This window comes from Ptychodera flava, chromosome 15 (genome assembly GCF_041260155.1).
Source record: "Ptychodera flava strain L36383 chromosome 15, AS_Pfla_20210202, whole genome shotgun sequence".
Lineage (NCBI taxonomy): Eukaryota > Metazoa > Hemichordata > Enteropneusta > Ptychoderidae > Ptychodera > Ptychodera flava.
Window position 1 is genome coordinate 21,537,180 of NC_091942.1, and position 16,526 is coordinate 21,553,705.

Sequence of the window (16,526 nt, forward strand, 5' to 3'; positions counted from 1 at the left end):
ATTTCATGGTAGAAAATGTGAAAATCTTGGATCGGGAGCCAGATTGGTTCAAGAGAGGTATTAAGGAAGCGATATATAAGAACACATAAACCAACGCTGAATCGGGATGGCGGACGGTATCAACTTCCCCGAATCTGGGATAATATTTTAAGATCACGCATGCGCAGTGGTGCTAATCAACACCATTGATAAAGACGGCTGGATAGTTGTCGAAAGCTCTGGATAGAGAAATAATTCTCCCGTGCAGTACAAAGTATTTAGCTACAAGAATATAGTATGTCTGCACAGATGAGTCTGCATCATTGTAATAGTTTAATTGACTACCTGGGTGATTGGCAGGTCGTGTCCAACGACGCATATGCAAAGCAGGCCAAAAGACAAAAGCCCTCAAAGTTATTGACAGCTGGCCAGGGGTCACCATGAATACGTAATGAAGCTTCACTACGCAGAAACTGCGTAGTCAAGCCCTTCTTAACCGGTCAAAACGTCTTGGCATTTTCCCTCATGTTGGTCAAAAAATCTTTAACAAACTTCTTCAAAACTGCTAATTGAACAGCTTTGATATTCGGGACATAAGTTTCTGCGTACAGCTTTTTCCAGATTGATCAAATTATACAGAAATATTGCTATATTGGTGTTGGAATGGCTAGAATTTAGGTTGTTGCCATTGGTTTCAGACTGAAGTTTCCTATTATAAGTAAATTTTAGTAAGGACTGAATTTTCAAGGTTCAACAGCAAATGCTTATTGACACATAGAACAAAACTTACCAAACGAAGTCAAAATTAGTTAATGTATTTTTAAATTCTGAGAAGTAGAGTTTTGAAATGTCACTGATTTATTTCAGGCTTTATTTAAAGATATTACAAACAAACAAACTTTTTCGTTCATGAAGGACTTTGTTGGACAAGGAAATAGGTTTACACTGCCCATGACCCCTTTACCCACTTTCTGCATGTTGTGCCTTACTGTGACACTTTGTGACAACTTGCCACGTTGTGTTTACTTTAGTGTGGACAACTATGTACCATGTGCATCAGAGAAGCCTTCACTAACTTTTTTTCCAAGTTTACAATTGTTTATACAAGAGGAAATGTCTTAAACCATCTTACAAAAACGGAGTAAATATTTCATATGAAAACGTGTTTTCAACACATTAAGTAAGCTAAGTAAGCTTAATTTTGAGCTTTTTCAAAACTGAAATTTTTGTACGTTTTTACAAGTATGAACATATAACATTATCCACAATATTAGTAAGTAAAACCTGTTTTTTCATTAGTTTGTTCATATTTTTGGAAAACGATCGACAGTGTTAAGAGGGACTTTCTTTTGTATTTGTTTTGATAGGAAGGTGTTAACACCGTTGGTGTTTTCCTCTGACAAACTTTACAAAGTGGCCATGCTTATTTTTCCCATTTTACACTAAATAATCGTATTTTACTCGAGGAATGTTTGTGTATTAATATGAATAAAATAATTTTACTGTATATCAGTCGTCCGTTTTGTTATTTGTAGGCTTGAACATCCCCTGAACGCCCAACATTAAAGGTGTTCAACAAGTGCGCATCATGTGTTCTATCCTTTAACACACTCATCGTTGAACGGCGTCCATGCGTTCAAAAGGTGTTACAGCCCTTTGAACGCGTAAATGCGTTCAATTTTTCGAACACATTTCATGTGCAACGTGTGTTCAAATATGGAACACCATGGTGTTTAATATCATGTTTGATGAACACATAGTGTTCAAAATCTGCACACGTGTGTTCAAAAATTGAACGTTAGTTGAACACGTAGTGTTAAATTTCTGAACGTCTAGACGCGTTCAAAAAGTGTTACAAAAAGGCGTTTAATTGGTGTTCTATCCTTGAACACTTCACTTTACAGTGTAGACTGTTAAGGTCGAATTCTCTTCTGGAAGAGTTCATTGTAATAGGGAAGAGCAGCTTCAATCTGTAACTGCCCTTGGTGCGGCACTTCAGAAACGTCCACTGGTTGGTTGTTATGAAGATTTGATTTGAAATGTGTACTTTTGACAGCTTGGCTGTGACATACATCTCGAATAGCTTTTTGTTTCCAAATCATGTGCCAATATTCGAGATCGTTTTCTTTCCAATTTATGTAATTATCACAATATGGTATTCCGACTGCTTCGCAGTATTTACGGATTATTTTCTCTGGATAGTTGGCGAGATCGCCTGCGTCGATGATGATACTTTTCTGTTTCAGTGTATCAGTGACGTAGTTGTGAAGGTCGTAGAGTTGTTTCACTCCGCCACTGGATGGCATCAATTCAAGAGGTGCATCGAAGGCGATATAAGTTTTACAGAGACTAGCGATGCTTCGCCTTGGGTCTCTAATCAAGAATGTATGAATGTAGTCTTTAGGCAGACGGCCGTACTTTCCATCCAAACAATACGCCATATCCTTACATATCATGACGTCTTTTCCGGGGCAATCAGACTCCAGTGTTTTAATCACATCTTTAAAAAAATATCCCGGAACCCTTGTCTCACCACCACCTTGTCTCGAAACTCTCTCTTCTCCAAAGTGATATGCAAGGGTGTACAATTCATGGAATACTTCAGTTTCCTGTCTACTCGCCAAGGAAAATTCAAAGGCAGTAGATAGTGAACGGGGATAGGCCCATAACATGACACGTCTTGGGTGTAAATTCGCCATCACGACCGATGTCACCAAATGTTAATTGTCTGTAAATGAGGAATAAAATAACATTCATGACTAAGTATATTAGTGAGTGAATGAGTATGTACGATTGTGTATTTCACAAATTACCCTCTTCGCACAGACAGAACTTAAAAGTAACCTAACCACTTCACTATCATTTATATGGTTGGGACAAACCATTCTATTGTGTTTTTAAGTAGTGTTGAAATTTGATTAATTATATTTGTTTTGGTGGCAACATTTTGAAAAAGTCAGAGCATTTTGGGTAGATTTATCAGAATTGTTGTGTACATTTTCGTGTGTATGTATGTATGTATGTATGTATGTATGTATGTATGTATGTATGTATGTATGTATGTATGTATGTATGTATGTATGTATGTATGTATGTATGTATGTATGTATGTATGTATGTATGTATGTATGTATGTATGTATGTATGTATGTATGAATGTATGTTTGTATGTATGTATGTGATAATAATAATAATTTATTTCACCATAAGAAATGTGTAACATTTCATGCAAATGACTGTATGTACAATTGGTGGGGACCATGAAATATAGTTCAGCAGAATTAATCTTCCTTCATGGCCCCAACAAAATATATGAAATAAATAATTTTAGGTATTGAGAGTTGCGAAAATATGATACATGTAGAACAAAATAGGTGCATACTCTGATACTAAATACATAAAGAAATAACTTAAAAAAATATTATATCGGAATTGGTGGGGAAAACAGAGCAACAATGAATATCACAATTTAGGAAATGGATGAAATCAGGAGAAAAAAAAAGAAACAGTACAACAACATTTATAACTGAAAAATAGTTGTTGAAAAGAAATGAAGTCTGACAAATTACGAAGGAAGAAAAACTAAATCAATCAACCATAGAATGGAGGAGGTTTTGTTTCAACTCCTTTTTAAATTTTTGTCTTGATGTTGTCTGTTTATTGAGGAGGGAAGTGAGTTCCAATACTTTGCAGCAGCGAACGTTATTTGATTTTGTGTGAGTGTGAGATTATGTTTTGGGATACAAACATTTCCAGCAAGGACTTGACGAGTAGAATAATCATGCACAAGTGTCGAAAAAATTTAGTGATGTCATGGGAATAACGATTATGTTTTAGCTCAAAGACGAAAGTACAAGTTAAAAATTTACAGAGATTGCTAATGTCAAGAATTTTAGAGTTGTGGAAAGCGGATTAGAGTGGGCGCAGAAATCGGAGAAGGTAATAAGGCGAACAATTCTCTTTTGTAACCTATGGATAGGTTCAAGGTGAGAAGAGTAGGTATTGCCCCAGATCTCTATACAGTAGCTAAGATGAGGGAGAATTAAGGTATTATAGAGAAGAATTAGTGTGGATCTAGGGACATAATGACGAATGCGAGATAATATTCCAATTTTAGGTGTGATAATTTTTATAACATTATTAATATGGGATTTCCAAGAGAGATTAGAGTCAATTAATATTCCAAGATACCTTTCACATGTCACGCCCTTTATCCGAGTGTAATCAATTGACAGATGTCCATCTATAGTACCTCTCCTCTGAGGCGTTTTAATTATCATGTAGTTTCTCTTGTCGACATTAATGGTTAGTTTATTACTCTTGCACCAATCATTGACCAGGTTTAATTCAGCATTAATGGAGTTGAGATTAGTATATTGTGATTTAGTGAATTTGAATAAGTTAGTGTCATCAGCAAACAGTCTGAAGTTGAAGAAGTTAGTTGATTTGTCAATGTCATTAATGTAGATCAGAAAAAGAGTTGGGCCAAGTATTGAACCTTGCGGGACACCACATTGTACTTGTCTAGGATGTGAAGTTTCCCCATCTATGACAACGGAATGTTGACGATTTTGAAGGTAGCTCTTGAACCATGAGAGCGGAAGTCCTCTGACCCCATAATGCTCAAGGTTTTGCAAAAAGGATGCTATGGTCTATGGTATCAAAAGCCTTTTTAAGGTCGATGAAAATACCAAGAGTTGTGTGACTATCATCAAGTTTGTCAGCTATATCCGAGACAAGATCGGCCAAAGCAAGTTTTGTGCTATGTTTCTTCCTGAAATCATATTGAGTTTCCAGCAAGATGTTATATTTATCAAGGAATGAGACCAACTGGTTGTTGACTAAATTTTCAAAAATCTTGCTGAAAATAGGGAGAATGGAAATGGGTCTATAGCTGCCGACATTCAATTGGGAGCCCTTTTTAAAAACAGGAGTAATTCTGGCAGATTTTAGAGCACTGGGAAAAAGCCATGTACAAAAGATAAATTAATAACATGTGCAAGTGGGCGGGAAATATAATCAACAGCATGTATGTATGTATGTATGTATGTATGTATGTATGTATGTATGTATGTATGTATGTATGTATGTATGTATGTATGTATGTATGTATGTATGTATGTATGTATGTATGTATGTATGTATGTATGTATGTATGTATGTATGTATGTATGTATGTATGTATGTATGTATGTATGTATGTATCTATGGATGGATTGATGGATGTATCTATGTATCTATGTATGTATGTATGTGTGTCTGTGTGTCTGTGTGTATGTATGTATGTATGTATGTATGTATGTATGTATGTATGTATGTATGTATGTATGTATGTATGTATGTGCGGACGGATAGATGGATGGCTGGATATATGTATGTATGGATGGATTAATGGATCGATGGCTGGAACATGTATATATGTTCTTGATGCATGCCTGTCCATGTGTGTATGTGTGTGTGTGTCAGTTTATGTATGGGTGGGTTAGTGGATGGATGGATGGGTAGTAGGTCGGTGGGTAAGTATGTAGGTAGGTAGATGGGTGGGTAGGCATGGATTGATGTGCTTGTATGCATGCCTGTCCGTCTATTTCTCTTGCTACCTGTCTGCCTTGATATACATAAGGGACCCTTTGGTAAATATAAGAGATGGGCCGGTAGAATTCATTGCACACCTGCACTGTTAAATTTGACCCTCCCCCATCCTTATGTGTAAGTGTGACCCTGTACCCTCGTCCGACATTTTAAAACTTTACCCTCCCAAACCACTGTAGTATTGTCCCAAGGAATTTTGTTGTGTTAGTAGAAACAGAAATTAAGGTTCCAAGACAAGAAATCGACCTTTTTAAGCTAACAATTCTCTAGTGGTTAATAAGCTCAGAACCCCATTAATTATATATTTTCGGAAAGCCTAGATATAGGGCAAGATTTTAATTACTATAGTGTCACCATTGTCAACATAACTATCATGTGACAGGTAATTTGCATAACCTTTCAAAAATCGGTTTTCCCTATGTTTTGTTTCAATGCTTTGAGATATGTGGCCGAAATTTGTGTGAGTGCAAGCTGTTTTACGGATCTTCCAAAGTATGTCTCAGAATTTTTTTAAACCATCTTAAACACATTTTACGTCAGAAAAACTTCCAGAGCGGTGAATTTAATCCTAGTTCATTTCTTCAAAATTGTGCTCAAATAAAAACTAAGCAAGATAAAAAAAATCTGAGACACACCTTGGAAGAGCGTTGTAACAGCTTGCATTCCAGAAGGTTTGAGTTAGATATTTTGAAGTATTGAGATGAGACAAAACATAGGGAAAACCGATTTTGAAAGGATATGCAAATTACCTGTCACGTGATAATTATTTAAACAATGGTAACACTGTGGTTACCAAAATCTTCCCCTATATCTAGGCTTTCCGAAAATACATAATTTACTGGGGTTCTGAGCTTATTAACCACCAGAGAATTGTTAGATTAAAGAGGTCAATTTCTTGTCTTGGAGCCTTAAAACGAGGGTTGCTTGTGTTATTGGAGGGACATGATATTTCATGCATTTGCGGCAGGGTCACCATATTTTATGCCACTATAAGAAGGTAAAATGTGGCTTTTATATTGCTTCACCCACTAATATCAAACATCATAATACATGGGAGTCTATCAGACAAACTATTGACAATTTCTCCCCACAAAACAAGCTACATCTGTACATTTATATGTATTTGATAATACATGTAAATGTGCTTTGGTTGAAATTGAGAGTAAGGGAGCTTTCAGTAATTACAGGGGGTGGGCCGGGGAAATTTCGTACACACCTGTACCGTAAAATTTTACCCCCATCCTCCTGTCTAAAATGTGACCCTCCCCTTGTCCAACATTCTAAAACTTGACCTTCCCCCATTAGTGCGGTATTCTCCTCAGGAATAACTGAAACAGTATCAGCTAATTTACATAACAATTGGTTCAATTGGTTCAATTGTTATGTTAGGGACAAATTACAGGGGGGAGGGCTGGTGTTTAGGGGGGACAGTCGCAATTTATCATACAAGAATTTTTGAAGAGATATGGTATTTCATACGTTTTAGGGAGGGTCACTATATTTTGTGCAACTATAAGAAGGCAAGATGTAGCTGATTTAGTGCTTCATCCAAAAATATCAAATCATACATGGAGTCTATCAGGCAAATTATTGACAATTTTCCCCCAATAAAAAACATGCTTTATCTGTATATTATATATGTTTGATACTGTATTTAAATTTACTTTGCTTGAAAAGGGAAGTAAAGTGTGCATTTGTGCACAAGAAACTGATATCTGAATTCCATCTAAAAAGTTATTTCACTATCCATGGTGTCTAGGATGAAACTATGAATAGTTTTTTCAAATACAAAATAAGTAAATCTTTGCATTTGTGTACTCTTGATTATTGATATGAATGTTCTTGATTATACTGGAGTGGTTACAAGTCTATGGTTGTGTAAAAAAATTGATTTAAGAATTTCACCAAATGTCATTCAATACACTATGCATTTGGGTCTATGATGAAACTATGAATAATTTTTTTTCAGTACAAAATTAAATAAATCTGTGCATTTATGTATGCTGGATTATTTACATTATAAAATTGTTCTTGATTAGACTAGAGTGGTTACAGGTCCATGGTTGTGCAAGGAATTTGATTTTGGATTTTCACCGAAATGTCGATTCACTATGCATTATAGTCTATGATGAAACTATGAATAATTTTTTAGCACAAAATTAGATAATTCTGTGCATTTAGATATGCTGGATTATTTACATTATTGTTCTTGATTAGACTAGAGTGGTTACAAGTCCATGGTTGTGCAAGGAATTTGATTTTGGAATTTCACCGAAATGTCGATTCACTATGCATTGTGGTCTATGATGAAACTATGAATAATTTTTTTGTATAAAATAAGATAAATCTGTGCATTTATGTATGCTGGATTATTTACATTATTGTTCTTGATTACACTAGAGTGGTTGGTTGTGCAAGGAATTTGATTTTGGAATTTCACCGAAATGTCGATTCACTATGCATTGTGGTCTATGATGAAACTATGAATAATTTTTTTGTATAAAATTAGATAAATCTGTGCATTTATATATGCTGGATTATTTACATTATTGTTCTTGATTACACTAGAGTGGTTGATTGTGCAAGGAATTTGATTTTAGAATTTCACCAAAATGTTATGCATGGCGGTCTATGTATGATGAAACTATGCACAATTTTTTTCAATATAAAACTGACAATATCTTTGCATTTGTGTACATTTGATAATTGATATACACTTTTCCACCTGTTGCATATGTTTTTGTCGCATGTCTTTTATCATTTTTAACTGTTCAAAGTATTTAATGTAGGATACCACTGCAGGAAATATCACACGGACAATCAAAGTTTTGGCCATAAAATCAGCTTCTGTCAAAAGTTACCCTCCCCCCCAAGATAGGTCTATAAAAAGTGACCCCTCCCCCTTGAACTGTTTTCTAAATAGTGACCCTCCCCCAATTCCCCCGACCGACCCCCCTGTAATTACTGAAAGCTCCCTAAAACTTGCATGTCTGTACCAAAAATTGGATTTGCGGATTATTTTGAAAATGTTGATGCACTATAAATGGTAGTCTATGAGAGAACAATGAACATTTTTTAAGATATAAAACTGGCAATATCTGTACATTTATGGACGTTCGATAATTAAAATTAATGAACTTAATTAAAAAAAGAGTTGTTACAAGTGCGTGTATGTGCATGAAATTTGATTTTGGAATTTCACCGAAATGTTGATTTACTATACATTTGAGTCTATGTTGAATAATTAATAATTTTTTCCAATACAAAACTAGCTAAATCTGTGTATCTATAGACATTCAATAATGTAGTTTAATGTAATTTATTAGACTAGGGTGGTTACAAGAGCGTGTGTGTGTGTGTGTGCAAGAAATTTGTCTTTTCGAATTTCTCCGAAATGTTGATTAACTGTACTTGGTTTTGTATAAGAGAACTATGAACAAAGTTTTCCAAAATAAAGCTAAAAATATCTGTACAATTATAGGACTAGACGTTTGATAATTGATATATACTTTGCCACCTGCCCATATTTTTTTGTCTCGAGCTCTTGTCTTTCATCAGTTTCAAGGTGTATAATGTAGGATATCACAGCATCCGCATTTAAAAGAATCTGTGTATTTCGTCGGCGATTTTCTATTCAGGAAATATCGCATGGACAATCGCATGGATGTGATTAAGCTGCTATATCAGCTTTTGTTAAAAGTGACCCTCCCCCAAGTTAGGTATATAAAAAGTGACCCTCTTTCTTCGACAAGTCAAGAAGGTAGGTATGAAAGTACGTTTAGCTGGGGTTTACGCTAATGAGTATCTGAGTACGCACGGGTGTCAAATATTATTATTACTTCGGTATTATTTCGCGCCATGTAAAAACACAGGAAAATTTAAATGCAATTTCACTTTATATATGTCGTTATCACAGATGTCGAAGCATATTTACGTCCTGTCCTCCTGTTGAAAATTATTTAAACCTTCCTGCATGATTGTTATTATACCTAAAGTGACCCCTCGTTTCTTTACAAGACAGACTGAGGTATCGCGTTTTTATGTTTGTTCTCATAGTCACTGACCATGAGCTATACTATCTCCGGGTGGAATTATACTAACAGCTTGTTTACAAAGTCCTTGTTTCAAAGCAAAGTCCCGTCTTCTTAGGAATTTTTCGTAAAAGTTAAATTTGGCCGACGTCGGATTTCGGATCATTTCTCTGAAGTTTTGGTCGGTAATAAATGCAGTGTGATATGCAGTAGACTCCGCAGCCTTAATGTAAAGAGCGAAAGTTCGAAAGTGCTCGTGCAGCCATGCATATAAATTACCCATTTGAAACGTCCTTTGTCTCCCCGTGTGACGATACAATACAAGTTTCATTCAGAACAAATATAATTGGAATCATAGATCCTCCAAATCTATGTTGGAATGACATGGAACCATCATTCCTGTAAAGTATGCGTGCTCACAGTGGCTTGTGGTTAGGTACACGGCCGGAGTACACAGCAAACAGCCCCTGTGAGTGTGAGTCCCATTTGTTTCTTGATCACATATTTACAGGGACTGTCCGCCGTGTTCAACGCAGGAAGTCGATAAGCGGTGCCATTTACATATTTACATGCATTGTAGGTTTCTATAAACATACAAAAACATAAAATAATAATACTCACAATCGCAGACAGGTAATCGGAAAGGTATTCAATACCCAAAAAACTGCAGGCAGTCCTAAAATGCGAACGCGTGTCAGAAGTAACCTCAATACGAGTCGGTTTTGTTCTGTATGACTCTTTGTACTTCTGCTATGGGCCCATGGGTCAACGCGTAATGATCACGTGATAATGTCCGCGGTTGTGTTGGCACTACCCTGTCGAGTAGGTTTACAGGTAAGCCCATGGCATCATGATACACCTATTTACGGCAGAAGTGTTTCACTATCGTTATAAGCTGCCATGGAGGGGGGGGGGAGGCATTGACGGGGATTCGAAAATATCAAGAGCACGTTGGGGCATCTGAAGGGATTTCGGAACTTCAAGGTAGACTAAGAACTATGTCTGATTGATATGGGAAACGTCATAAAAATAAATTGTATGGAAAAAAACAGATTTCAACTTTCAATGAATACTTTCCAACCTTTACAAACAATCGTTATAACATAAGGTTTCAAGTCGATGAAAAAAGATGACCTTTGACGATAGATAATTATATCGACTACTTATATCGACTACTTAAACTTTTTGATCATATATCTGATCATTACTCTGAATTATTGGTCGGTAATAAATGTACTCTGACATATCGTAGACTCGGCAGCCTCAATATAGAGAGCGAAATTTCGAAAGTGCTCGTGGTATCATGCATGTAAATGACAGATTTGAAACTTCCTTTGCCTCCTTTGTCTCCTTATACGATATGTTTCATCCAGGACAATATATAAATTGAAATATTTATTTAAGTGGTATTGGCTATTCAAAATTAAAAGGGAGAATAAATGTGATGTTTACTTTTATATAGTTTGGTTTAAAATTGTATAATTTTACAGAGTGCACTATTACTTTGGCCAAGAAATTTATTACAGCTTAAAATTCACCATTTAATAACATATACATATAAACATATAGATATACCAAGTTTTGCAGGAGGTATGCTTACCACTAGTTCACCATGGGAAGTGAATTAATATTTTACGTGAAATTCCGATATCATGTTTGTTGTTCACATCTGTACTTTGAAACATCCTATTCTAACAATGTGCATAATCAGTTGTCAAGCAATTTAAAAAGCTAGAGATAACTAATTTTGTTCTGTAAAATAATATTTCTAGTTGTTTTATAGGCCATCATGTACAGTGAATCAACATTTTCGGCGAAATTCCAAAATTGAATTTCTTGTACACATATGGACATGTAACCATACTATTATAATGGAGTAGATTTATGTCAATTCTTAAAGATGTATAAATGCAAAGATATTGCTTATTTTATAATGGAAGAAACTATTCACAGTTTGCTCGTAGACGGCCATAAGGGACTGGTCAGTTTCTTCGGCGGGGGGGGGGGGGGGGGGTGGATTCATGGGGGGGGGCGGGGTCACCCTGTTTTGACTTTGGTGATAGGGGTCACCATGTTTTTGAAATGCCCAATAGGGGGGTCAGTGTGATTTTGAATTTCGACACAGGCTCATCATTCTCTAAAATGCATCGTGTCAGCTTCAAATTTCATCATTCAGTTGCATTTTTCGACGCGCCCATCGGGCGCATAACTTTACTAATCAGACATATTTTTCAGCACGCCCATCTTTAACACATCAGGCATACATATATCAGAGATATCTGTATGTTCAATATTTTTCAGCATACTCTTCGAGCGCATTACTTTAATGTACCAGACATTTTTCAGCACGCCCTTCTTGAGCATGACTTTAATATACAAGACATATATCAGAGATATCAGGATGTTTCATATTTTTCTCCGCGCCCTTCGGGCGCCATACTTTAATAAATCAGAGATATATACCAGAGATATCTTGATGTTTGCTAAGTGACAGTGTACCGTTATGAAATCTGCATTGCATATGATAAGCAAGACAAATTCCTGATACTTTTCTGTTCTCTCTATGAGAATTCAGTATGAGAAAGCAACATGCACAAATATATATATTTGATACAGTGACTTATTTTAGAGATAGAAAAATGACAAGATATCTTTCGTTCTCATTGATGCAACTGTTTTCCTTTGTGTCTCAGGTTTTCTGTAGAATGATGCTTTTTTATGACCAAAATAACAGTTAAAAAAGGCAGTTTTTTTCATTATTAGCTGTGCTTTTATGGTTACAAGAAAAGGTCATTTCAGACACTGCACACAACAGATTTGGCTAAAATGCCTCTTTATGGCTCCTCAGGAGAGATAATTGGATGGCTGGCAAGTCTTAACAATCGTCAACATTTTTGATTTACTGCTTTTTCCTCTTTGATATCAATGATTGACATCCATTTCTGAACAACAGTTCAGGACATCTGGTTAAGCATAGAAAGTGTGAAATACATTCACATCTCATTCAAAATGTACTGTATTCAAACTTTAAGATTGACACTTTGAAATTCCTATCTTACAACTGACATGTCAACAATGTCTTTAAAACACAGAATGACTGTTAAAATATAAATGTATGTAAAATATAATATATATATATATATATATATATATATATATATATATATATAATTAATTTTTGTCCACCTTTTGTTTAACAGTTGTCGCATGCAGTGGGGGGTCACCCTGTTTTCAAAATTTGGGATAGGGGGGTCAGCCACTTTTTGACGTCGGCAAAAAATAATCCACCGGCCCCAGGCCGAAGAAACTGACCAGTCCCTAAGTAGTGAATCAGTATTTACAGTGAAATTCCAAAATCAAATTTCTTTTTCACAACCGCCTTCTTACAATCAATTATAATATAATATAATATAATATAATATCAATTATAAAATAACATCAATTATCAAATGTCTATAAATGCACAGATATTGCTTGTTTTATATGGGAAAAATATTCATAGTTTTCTCAAAGACTACCATGTATAGTGAATCAACAAATTTGGTGAAATCCCAAAACCAAATTTCTTGTACAGACATGCACTTTTCTTGGTGAGAACAGGCCATTTACATGACCCCAAAGCGATCTAATTCCATTTAAAGCTGTAACTTTAATCTTATACTTTGGTTTTGTTTGCATTTACTGCATTTTTTCTACTCCCTGAAGCATAATGAAAAAGTTCACTTTTTATAGCTCATCAATACAGCCATATGTTTACAGTCAGCATTGTTGTTATTTAAAATTGAATTCCAATCTCAACTAGAATTCATTTGTCATCAATAACAATGATTTCGGTCTTTACTAGTAATTTTCAAAACAGAATATTTTTTATTTTAGAATGCTGTCGGGAGTAGAAGAAGAAACTGCAGTCGACACACAGAACAAAAGATACAGCAAAAATGGCCAAAAGGTATAGCTAATGTCCCTTTTACACAATAACTAGAAGTAAACCCATGCTATGTACGGGTTTCATGAGAGAGTAGCAGTAGTTCAACACTTTCTTTCATGTGATTATTCCGTGTATAATATGATGAAGGAAATATGTCCACTGCTTTTAAATTTATATTGTCAGCAGTAGCATTTGTTGCTGCTAGGATAGCTCTATACCTGCATTTACACCATGATCAGTCACATCCATTACACTCGGAAAAACTTTATGTATCAAGGAAGAAATACGAGTCACTGTAATCATCATCATACATTTGGAAGTAAACGTCAGTAGGTATCTGAATTTATGGTCTGTCATTGTGTTGATATTCCGTTTCACAACCATTTCCCACACAAAGAAGAAATTCTTCAAACTGTGAACTGTTGATCATCAACTTTAAAATGAGGAAATGTGTCCAGAGTAACGACTTTTTAATGCAACTATCAACGATGTCTGCTTGTGAGCCATGGCTAATGACCAATGCGTAGAACCTTCGTAAAATCTCCTCCCATCAAAACGACGTTACCCTCTGACATCTGATCTGAAAACATGATATAACAAAATGTTCTGTGGACACATTCCATCACATGCTTATGGATCATGGATCATTGGTGTTTCATCTCATATGACAATCAATATTTCACAAATGAACTTGGCAAGTGTACTGCAAAATGTTTTGTGTGCTATTGTCAAGTATTGGTATTGATATTTTAAACCTGGAGTGTGTTGTTCTCTCTCCATCAAGTAGTTCAGCTACTATGCCAGATGATGCTACAACTAACCCAATATGTTGTGTTGCCCTAAAACGGGTCGATATAGTATTGTAAAGAAACGTTTTCCCATTTTCACCAGGACCATCAAGAAATAATAGAAGAGTTAATGATTAATGATTCACAAGGGGCCTGAATGGCTTTCATAACAACGTTGATAACTAAATTTAAGCTGTAAGCCCCATTGCCTGGGCCCAAGCAGGCATAAGCAAATTTGTTATATCAAGGTCAAAGGTCATCATAGTCTCATGACATGTAGATGATAAAATTTGCTCCCATACTTATCCAAGTCCGGCGAAAATGAGATCTCTAGCTTTATTTGCAAGCCAACAATTAGATATACACGTATTAAAAAGTTACAGGATATGGTGTCACTAGGTTCTCCATCCCATGTACGCAGTAGCACTTCAGGTAGACCTCGGGACACAAATTTTGACTTTCAAACTATTACAATTCTTTTCTGATATATCACTTGTGGGGATTCATTTTAAAGCTCTTGGTATAAGCAAACTTTTCACCGTCTTAGTTTTTTGAAATTAGAAACTTTTATTTTTCTCCTTAGAGTTAACACAGGGATGGCGGCCATTTTGAATCTTAAATATCGGTAAATCTTGAGTTATTTGTTTCCCTTGTACTAAAATTTGCACGGTGACCCCCGACTTTTATTCTTGATTTTGAAAGAGAGTGGTTGAAAGATTCCTCACGGAAAGTTTGAGCAAAAGTTTAAGTCTTTCACTTTCGAGGCGCATAATACCTTAATGTGAATGCAAGTGCCATGGTGGTTGCGGATTTATATGCATATTTGTGAAATCGTGGTCAAAGGTCATCCTGGTCACAGGACCTTTTTTGTCAAACAACTGGGCTCCAGTCATCCCTAGTGTACCAAAATCAGACCTCTAGCTCTACTGGCATGCTCAGAATTAGATATGCGCATAATTAAGGTTGAACAGGATATGACAACATAAGGTCCCCATCCTAAGAAGGGTGTAGCACTTTAGGTTATCGATTTATAGGCCTATTTGTGAAATCGGGGCCAGAGGTCATCCTGGTCACGTCATCTTGTCAAACAACTTTGCTCTTGATCCCTATATGTACCAAATCAGACCTCCAGCTCTATAGGGTACGTCAGAATTAGATATGATCATAATTAATTAGGTAGAGGATGCGGCACTGTAAGGTCCCCACTCTACCAAATATGAAGGGTAGAGCACTTGTTGGTACTGATTTATAGGCATATGTGTGAATTCGAGGTCAAATGAGAAATTTCAATGTCAATTAAAATATTATTTACACGGACTGTGACACGCCGGGGGAGAGTAACTGTTTTTGCAAATGTAAAACGGGGAGGGACACCTGTTTTCTGGCAAACAATTTTGAAGAGTCACTAAATTTCGCGCAGCGTTATTTTGAAAATCAGCGCCCTGCTGCAATGTATTTCCAGTTCCTTATAGAGAGACTTTGTATATGCAGCATATTATATGCTATATTTGTTCACAAAAAATATCCCTTTCATATCACGACTCATCAGCAACACAACTTTTCTCAGGACAGATTGCACTAACAAGCCAAATGCTTGATATTTAAGCAGCCATCGGAACAAAAGACCGAGGTCGTGATGTTGTCATAAACACAACATCAATATTTAAAAAAGACATCAGCTGCTACGTGTAGGCTTTTTAAAACAGAGCGCCCGCGAGACATATCAAATCTCAACTCAAAAATTTAACACAACGATAAATATATAGGCTCAGCACATTTATGATTACATGTTGTGAAGATAGCTTGTTTAAGAGTTAAGTAACATCGGGAACAATAACACCATTTAATAATAATAATAATAATAATAATAATAATAATAATAATAATAAATAATAAATATTTCCGAAATTTACTGCTTAGGAGGGCTAGTCAGTGTTCGCTGAAATAATGCACTAGGCTAAATAGGTACATGCAGACTGCCAGATTTGTGTGTCCTTTGTGCATATTGAAAGCAGTGCAACATTTGTTGTGATCGTGATATCTTTCTTAGGTGTCGGGGTGACTTACGTTGTATACGTTGTGTACTGTATTTTCTGTGCGTGCTAAATGAACGTGGTTTTGAACGGCAAAGCTTTTCATTTTGAAAATACTTATCATGTTATTACTCGATTGCCAAATTATAACATTACCAAGGTTAGATATAAAAAT

The 16,526-nt window shown here is 35.7% G+C and overlaps 1 protein-coding gene across 1 annotated transcript; it reads right to left on the minus strand.

Annotated features, from left to right (window-relative positions):
* Positions 1-1,892: 1,892 nt before the first annotated feature.
* LOC139152284 (uncharacterized) lies at positions 1,893-2,678 on the minus strand. Its single transcript, XM_070725427.1, has one exon. It carries the CDS (start codon positions 2,676-2,678, stop codon positions 1,893-1,895), a length of 786 nt encoding a protein of 261 aa, XP_070581528.1.
* Between the last annotated feature and the right edge of the window lie 13,848 nt (positions 2,679-16,526).